The 8,712-nt window shown below is 41.5% G+C and overlaps 3 protein-coding genes across 3 annotated transcripts in view; all 3 read left to right on the top strand.

Moving 5' to 3' along the window:
• Positions 1-2,103: 2,103 nt before the first annotated feature.
• Positions 2,104-3,366, top strand: PHALS_10350 (polygalacturonase, putative; the record flags this gene model as incomplete). Its single annotated transcript, XM_024725757.1, has 1 exon — positions 2,104-3,366. One exon carries the CDS (start codon positions 2,104-2,106, stop codon positions 3,364-3,366), a length of 1,263 nt encoding a protein of 420 aa, XP_024576502.1.
• Positions 3,367-4,556: 1,190 nt separating this feature from the next.
• PHALS_10351 (uncharacterized protein) lies at positions 4,557-7,190 on the top strand (the record flags this gene model as incomplete). Its single annotated transcript, XM_024725758.1, has 4 exons — positions 4,557-5,249; positions 5,309-5,499; positions 5,566-6,405; positions 6,464-7,190. The coding sequence occupies 4 exons, from the start codon at positions 4,557-4,559 to the stop codon at positions 7,188-7,190; spliced, it is 2,451 nt and encodes an 816-aa protein (XP_024576503.1).
• A 586-nt stretch (positions 7,191-7,776) lies between these two features.
• The window catches only part of PHALS_10352 (protein kinase domain protein), a gene marked incomplete at both ends in the record, with an annotated part of 2,960 nt that continues 2,024 nt past the window's right edge, over positions 7,777-8,712 (top strand). Inside the window, 2 exons of the mRNA XM_024725760.1 lie at positions 7,777-7,823; positions 7,925-8,468. Coding sequence (XP_024576504.1) covers positions 7,777-7,823; positions 7,925-8,468 — 591 coding nt within the window. The remainder of the gene's footprint in view (positions 7,824-7,924; positions 8,469-8,712) is intronic.

An 8,712-nucleotide genomic window follows, 5' to 3' on the forward strand; every position in this document is an offset into this window, starting at 1 on the left:
TGCACGAAGTGCTCCAAGCTCTTGAAGTTTTCTGCACAGCGGTATGCGACCTCGGCAAGATGCTCAGCAGATGCCGTTGACGACGGACTTTGTCCTCAAGAGCTCAAGACACGCGAGCCTCGTACGAGGCGACAGTTAAATGTGAATTGTGGGTATTCACAATTTCGATGATGATAGATATAGGCGGCTTTGCCGCAAATCAGATAAATACAATTTCAATTTTGAACGGAAGAGTGCATTCACCTTGGGTTAAGGTTTTGGGTCCTCTTGGAGATAGAGGATTGCGATCCGCTACACCCATACTGGTTCTAGTATAGAACGTAAAGTTGGTGACGTTAGTAAGCTTTGTCTATGCATGGATCTATGGCAGCCCCGCTGCAAGAAGCATGCTTGTCATGTTTGGGTGCTTTTGATCGATTTGAAGCTACGAGGATCAATACAGATTGTTTGTCGTCGCGCGCAGTCAAGTCGTCAGCATATTTCTTACAAAAGGCGGCAAAATTGTCGCGGTTCACTCCCGAGTTTACCGTTGAGAAACGGCTCAAACCGAATCGTCTTAATGTACTGGTAGACGCACTTTGTTGTCGTTCTGACTGTGCATCGACGCATGAAATGATGGCGAGCGTCGCCAATTGGGGAGTTGAAACGTAAGGTTTACGGGTTAGAAGCAATGCGTGCTGCGTTGTTAAAAGCTTCAGAAGCAAAAAGTTTTAGGGCTCACATTCCGTAATATTAAAGCGTTTGGTTGAATGTTTACACCATTATACTCTTTCCGAATGCTTTTTTAACCGCATCTCCGGATCAATTGACTCTCAATGTGTGATGGCACCTCATAACGAAGCCATGAAGTACGTAGTACTCTTCTGCGAAGCGACCGTGGAAGAAAGGTATACTGTTTAGTGAGTGCTATATACTGGTGGTCTAACTTGTATAAGTGGGTAGTATCTCAAGTGCGCGATGCGAATGTGTCAGCAGTGTAGACCCTCGCCGCATTCGTCAGCGCTTTTGGCCAGTCTGTCACTCATAGCTAGCACTGACAGTCCTGATACGTGGACTTGATTGTTGGTCATCCAAAAGACGCGTCCGCTTACAGCGATATTGTGGCCTGTGTGGATGATCAGAGACGAATGACTCATCTTGTTGCTGTCAGCAATATTAAAATATAGCGAAGATGCTCCCCGAAAATTATGAAACGCAACATGACTTACAAGTGGCCATTGACATTTCCACCTTACAAAACTATTGTTAAAATTCTTGGGGTGTTAAATTGTTCAAATGTATGTAAACTTGAAGTGGCAGGTGTTTAATACTGTGCTGGTAGTAAAGATTGACCAGACATTACAACTTGACACAATTTCTCGCTGATAATAGTATTGCCTATGCTCACTCATATTTCGGGTTGGTGTGGACGCTAATTAATCCCTTTCTTCTCCATCGACTTTTATAAAACAACTTCACAACGCCAATATGGGTACTAATAAAATCTATATAGAAGGAACAGATGACACGAGAGTTGGACTGGATCTTCCCTCCTAGTCAAGAAATGCGATGTTGAAGGAAATAAAAAGTCGGGCAGGGTCACGTAGCGCCAGCACAGAGCTCCCAGTCATACAGTATTTTCAATTAGTAAATTACCAGCGAGCTATTTTAATCAATGGTATGTAACTTCTAGAACTTTTTAGATAGCATTTGATATTCATCACACCAGCAATTTTTTTAATTTTGGTACCTAATTTTAATTTCAAGGTCTAAAAAAAGAGCATCACAATCTACTTGTTGAAATGTCCAGTCGTTCGCGTAATTGTGCTCGAAATTGCTGGTTGTTCACACTCTTCAACATTCTCTGTCATTGCGAACCACAAGCATTAGTGAAAGCCTTGAATCTTCAGTTCTAATGTATTACTTATAACGACATTGTTCCTCTGGACCGAGACGTTTTGTATGATCGATTGTTCCAGCTGTTGGCGTATTCGACTCGCGTAGTGGGCACACGATGTTCTAGCGCCATCGCTAAGGGCATCATCTTTCTCCTTTAAATAAAAGCAGTGGCGAGTTCCTCATTCTTCGATTAACCATCTCTCCAACAACAACCAAAGTCCTACCATGAAGCTCTTTTTTAGTACATTTGCTGCCTCCGTGCTCTTTACAATGATGACTGAAGATTCGTATGTGCTTTGTCAAGTCAATGGAAGCGATTCTTTCCAGCCGATCGACTATTCTAAGGTCCAGCCTAACTCGATGATGAAAGCAGCTTCAGTATCGCCACTAATATCCGAGCAGCTAATGCCGCAGTCGAATTCGGTGCCGCAGCAACCAAAGTCAATGCGACGACTGCAAACTTCGTCCCCACAGTCGTTAATGACGTCTAGCTCCGGTTGCACCCTATCGGGAACATACAAGAAGGGTACTGATATCTCATCGTGTAGCACGATAAATATTAATTCCTTAGATGTCCCAGCTGGCGTCACGTTGGACCTGAGCTTGGCTAAAAAGGGGGCCACTATCATTTTCAATGGAAATACCACGTTTGGCACACGAAAATGGGAAGGTCCTCTTGTTCGTGTGAGTGGAATCAATCTTATGGTCAAGGGGTCCGGTATTTTAAATGGACTTGGAGCTTGGTATTGGAAGCAGGGCCAATCAATTACACGTCCAGTTTTCTTTAAACTGCAAAATGCCATCAACTCCACGGTAACTGGCTTCACAATCATGGACATGCCTTTTCGTACCTTTAGCATCGTAACCTGCAAGAACACGATTCTTAAGGGTCTTACTATTGACTCTCGGTCTGGCAAAGATTTGGCAAAAAATACTGACGGGTTTGGCTTGACTAAGAACGAAAACGTTGTTATTGTGAACAATACGATCTTTAATCAAGACGATTGTCTAGCCATGCAATCAAGCACAAATACAACATTTCGCAACAACTACTGCTGTGACAGTCATGGTATCTCAATTGGTTCAATTGGTGCCAATAGTGTTGATGTGTCGACCACGGTTCGTGGGCTGATAGTGGAAGGCAACACGATCGAGAATAGTGTTAACGGCCTTCGTATCAAGGCCATTTCCGGACTTCAAGGTCTAGTCTCAAACATCAGATACATTAACAATCGCGTTTTAAACGTAAGAAACGCGATCGTCATACGCTCGGATTACAGCAAGGCAAAGGGCAAATATGATGGCCCGCCCACCAGTAAAGTGATTATCGAGAATGTAATGATTTCAGGCCTTTCCGGTTCGGCTACGAACTTGTACGACATTGTCGTTAATCCGAAAGTCGTTTCGAACTGGGACTTCTCTGATCTGTCAGTAACCGCTTTGTTCAAGGGCAAATTATCTGGTCTGCCGTTGAATCTTCAACTTTAAACTTCATGGAAGTTCATGTCGAAGTTGTTTGTGTCGTACGTCCAGAGATCAACTTTAGGTCATTAGGACAAATTAAGTGTAAGAACCCAGAAATAAAGCTTTATACGTTTGTGTTTACTTCTAAGCTATGAGCAACGTAAAATGTTTAACATCAAGAGAAGTAACTTGGTCATATGTACAAACGAGCGCAACAACTCAAATTTCATTTATTATGCAACGTTCTTACCAACATAATCGAAGTTCCGTTTGATGATTCTAGAAATTAAGCGTAATAGAAGTAAGTTTCAAATGAAAGCTCTCTTTCTTATAATTAATCGAAGTGGAACCATCAACTATGCAGTTTTCGGTCGAGTCGTTGGGTTTACAAATGGAAGGTATCAACAAAGTATGGTAACATGCCACACGTTAGATCTTTTAAGTCCTGGATACGCATTGATTGATGATTTAAAATTACTACATGTGTGGGTGCAACGTTCTTCAGTCAAGAAACTTATTCGTATTTGTGTTATAATTATTCGACAAAACTTAACTAGAGAAATGAAATTCTGAAGTCGGCCGTCGGACGGAGTAAACTTAGTTGCTTACATGTTCTATGGTTGTCAATCCAGACGTCTGACTGATAACTTGCAGAATCATTTATAAATTCTAGTAGAGTCACTTGCACTAGGCTGTGCGTCAAAATTTAATGGGTTCGTACATTTTTTCCTTTCTGAGAATGACGGGGTGCGACCGTGAGCTGTACTTCAATAAGCGCTGTACTTAGCTCGAATGCTATATACATGCTTCTTTGATGGCTAGAAATACCTATAAGAGCTTAAATTAAAGTGCTTCTTAGTCGACGATTCCTCAACACTCAAAAGCAGAAAATTACATGGTGGGCTGGGTGGAGTGAGTTTAATTAAATAAGCTTCACATAATTTTAAGACTTTCGTCACGAAGAAGTACAAATTCTAAATTTGGCCATGGAACTGATGTGCTACTTAATATCATCATTAGTACTATCGGTGCCAATAATTGCTACATACATTGGGAAAGTTGCAGATAGCATATTACTATTCAGTGATACCGCTATTACTATTTGTACAAAGTTATGTATTAATACGGAACGTACTCTATTTGCAGTCACAGACGACCACAACGAACATGCAACGGACGTCGAATGGCATTCACTCTTCTATTGAATTGGTATCATGTCGAATCAAAATGGAGGTTTATCTGCGAGTCCAACAAAGGAAAAGATTGCCTCTCTGGTATGTGCAACTGACCACGTCACAGATCAAATTAGAAACAGCCACATTCTGCAACCATCCTTTACAGACACTTCTATAGATGCATATTGGACGTCGAATAAACCTAAGGTTGTCATATCTGAGTCACGATTACCTCGTCAGTCTGTCGTGAGTGTTGTCGCTGCTGAAGTTGCTACATTTTTCGACGTATTTGGTTTTCTTGGAGTGCCTATGGTCTTCATGTTCATTCTCTCAGCTGCTTGGACTTTTATGTTAGCTGTTATTCAAGTGTGTGCCGACGACATGGCAAACATAATCATGAATACCACCGATTTTGACAATGGCAAATTCTGGCTCCTACCTCGACCAAATGATGCAGTTATTTATTCATCTACTGTCTTGCTTACGGTGTTTGGAGCAGGCTATTTAGGGCTAGCCATAAAAATGCTATTTTTCTATCGTGCCAATTGTCCTCCTGAGCTCAAAACTGCGGCTAAAGTGGTTGAGAAACCAAAAATTGCTGCTCAAGTGCTAGACTACCCAAAACTTTCGATTTTAGGTCAGATTTCAGAAACATGGTACCATTTTCAGAAACGCATTGGTTGGATTCAGCTCAAGTCTGATATACCAGTTGATATTATTCAGCATTATTACGTATGTATTTTTCCACGTGAATAATATGGCTATCGCTCACTACTTCTCGTTTCTTGTAGACTGCGGCACTTGATCTCCCAAAGCTTATTTTCCAGACTCTTACACTTTATACGTACCTCGAGAAAGGGTTTACAATTGGGATCATCTATACCTACTCTGTATTACTGCTATGTAATTGGCTTGTAGCTTCGTATCGCAGCCAATGCTACGTTGCAGACTCTGCGTTGGTCTTGGCTCGGCTCTATTATACGTAAGCTGCAACTATTTTGTTACTGCAAATTAAGTTGAAAGCTGACCAAAATCTCGCTTTTGGTAGCTTTGACTTGTTCTTTGCTGTTTTTGCACCGCTTGTGGTATTTGTGTATTATATCGACACTTTTGAGTTTGATCGAGCGGCATTCTTAACAAAAACCGAAACGATCCATGCGGGGACATTCGATACGGTTGCTCGTCTTTTTGGTGATCCGTCCCAAATTTCGAGCTTCTGTAGCGCTTTTCATTATTTGCAATTTACTTCAGGCTCAACATTATTTTATAAATCAGCGCTGAATTTGCTCTCTTTGTACAAGTGGAAAAAAATCATTACGACTTTGATCCACAACTATCATGAACGTCAACTCGAGCAAAGGCTTAAAGTCGTGATTCGACCAGCTGCCAGGCCTGCATCGCGTACAGCAAGTATACGAAATACTGTGAAGCAGCTGTCGAGGACTTCATTGAGACTCAAACATGGCAGGCATGTTGGGATTAAACTCTTTCTATCGATATCATTTTTTTGTGCGGGAAGTGGCATTTTTTGCTACTCCATAGGAGCTATCGAGTCCACCAACAGCCTGTGTAGCAAGTTTCATAAATGTACTGTCGCAAGCTACCAGTGGAATTTTGGGTCCGACTACTGCACCTGTCTAGTGTTTGTGGACCGTCAGATTGCACCGAAATCTTACGCTGAGTGGACGGATCCTGAAGACACCACAGCTGATTTGGCTCAACTTGCTTTTGCTGGAAAACTGCGCATTGTACAAATTATCAATCGCGCTGTCCCTAGAATACCAGAAGAGTTGAGAAATTGCGAATTCCTTGAGCAATTAATTCTAGTCTACACCAAAACTACGGCTTTACCTGAATGGCTATCGAAGTTCTCCCATCTTGAGTATCTGTAAGTAATGTATAAATGTGATATTAACTTTATCTTTTACTGAGTTTTGTTGCTAAAGGCATATCGAAGGAGATTTTGCAGGCAAGACTTTGACAGAGATGCCGGATGGACTCTTTGATAGCATGCCAAATCTCTCATTTCTGCACTTGGGTGGCATTCCCCATGTGCAAAAGATACCATCTCTTTCAAGACTGAAAAATTTGCGCTACTTAACATTAGCTCTGATTGATTCTCTTGAAAAATTTCCAAGCTTTGAAGGGCTGTCGCAATTATATGATTTGACTATCGTCAGTGCACCACGTGCTGCAGTGCTACCTTCGATGAAATCATTAGTCAACTTAAAAACCCTGAAAATACGGCCAAAATGCGCCGTGTGCTGCAATGGATTCATATCTGGAGTTTGTGACATGACGCCGATCTCGTGTTTGCCTGTGCCGTATGAAAGATATCCTCTGTCTTGTACTGATTCGCGAATATCTGATGACGACAAGGCTTTTCTTGAAATGTTTGGAGGCTATATTTGCCCTAATGAACCCGTTATTGATCGAATTGCAATGGCACCAACTGAATATACAACCGACAAACTTTGTGGCGGCGTCAAATACAAAGAATGTATCCACAACGCTGTCCAAGGAATTTGCTATAACACTCGGATGATGGTCATTAGTTGTGAAACAGCGCCTGGATACATCGATATGCGAAAGCTTCAAATTCAGCGTGGTGTCGGTGATCGGTGCGATCCAGACGTGGAAGCATGGCTTGGATGTACATCACTGCCGGATTAACATCGCAGAATTCGGTTTACAAACCAATACTATTTATTAACAGGATGACAAACTTCTCTATTTTTTCATTAGACATACCAAATAAACACTCAAAAATATACTTCGATCGATGTTTTGCTGACTAGCCTCCGTTCGATGCTTTCAGATGCATTAAATCGTTGATACACATAAATCGAGTCTATAGTCTGAAGTATATTGAGCCGATATATTCAAAAGAAGTTTCAGGGCAATTGTGAATTTCACATCTTTCTTTGCATTATTTTGAATATTGCAGTGTTAATTGGGCATACAGCTTTCACAAATGATTGCACGTTCAATATGTTTGCCAGATATTGTGTCATAATTATTACGAGCGCAATAACAGATCGTTTTTATTGTGGTGAGACCGAGACATTCCATCGTCATAAGCATCGTGATAGTAGTTGCTAGAAAAATGTGGCCTAACAGTGAACAGGGTGTTTTAATGAGTAATTATGTACACAAGTACGCTCCGTTTAAGTACGATATAAGGTTCGTTACTTTTTCTTTTGGCTCCATTTCCTTCTTCGCGACGAGTGGAATAAAAGCGCGATCAAAGTAGTTGACAATGGCGCAATATGGCAAAGTTACGTACTGGGACGAACGCTACACCAAGTGCGTCTTTTATCCTTGTGTTTATCTTCATTTTCACATATTATAACGTAATTTTACTATGACACTAACGTGAAATTTCTTTTCTTGTATCACATATAAAGGGATGCGGAGCAATTTGATTGGTACCAGCGATATGGTGGCTTGAAAGATCTTCTAAATCAGTATGTCAAGAAAACAGACAACATTTTAATGGCGGGTGCTGGCAATTCAAGGCTTTCGGAAGAAATGGTGAGTGATGGCTACCAAAAGCTTATGAACGTGGATGTGTCGGAGGTCGTGATTAAGCAGATGACGACTAAGTACGAAGATCGTGCAGAGCAAATGCAATGGCAGAAGATGAATATGTGCTCATTAGAATTTGCGGACAAAACATACGATGCGGTAGTGGACAAAGGTACAATGGACTCGATCTTGTGTGGTGAAGGATCAACGGCCAATGTGGCCAAAATGTGCCAAGAAATTTACCGTGTTCTCAAGCCTAATGGTGTATACTTTGTCGTGTCGTACGGTGTGCCGGATAACCGATTGAGTTATCTTGAAAACAAAGATTTGCAGTGGAAAGTGGCGGTGCACACAGTGCCCAAGCCCACAGTCAGTGCCGTGCAAGTCTCGGAGTCAGATGCTAATGCTGTGCACTACATTTATGTGTGTCAGAAGGGCATAAAGACTGAGTAAGAAGAAGAGAGAGGAAGGCGATGGAGTTGCCGTTATATATCGGACTTGAGACAGTTCTTAATTCAAAACAGTGCCAATGACTGGTTTTGCGGATTTCTTACCGTTTAATTTTGTACACGCCATAAATTGACATATCCAGCGCATCTTTTTCTCCCTTACTACAGTAAAACCTGTCTAAATTAAACATGTTGGGACTGGAGGACAGTGTTTAATT

The sequence above is a fragment of the Plasmopara halstedii genome (genome assembly GCF_900000015.1).
Source record: "Plasmopara halstedii genome assembly, contig: Scaffold_470, whole genome shotgun sequence".
NCBI lineage: Eukaryota > Oomycota > Peronosporomycetes > Peronosporales > Peronosporaceae > Plasmopara > Plasmopara halstedii.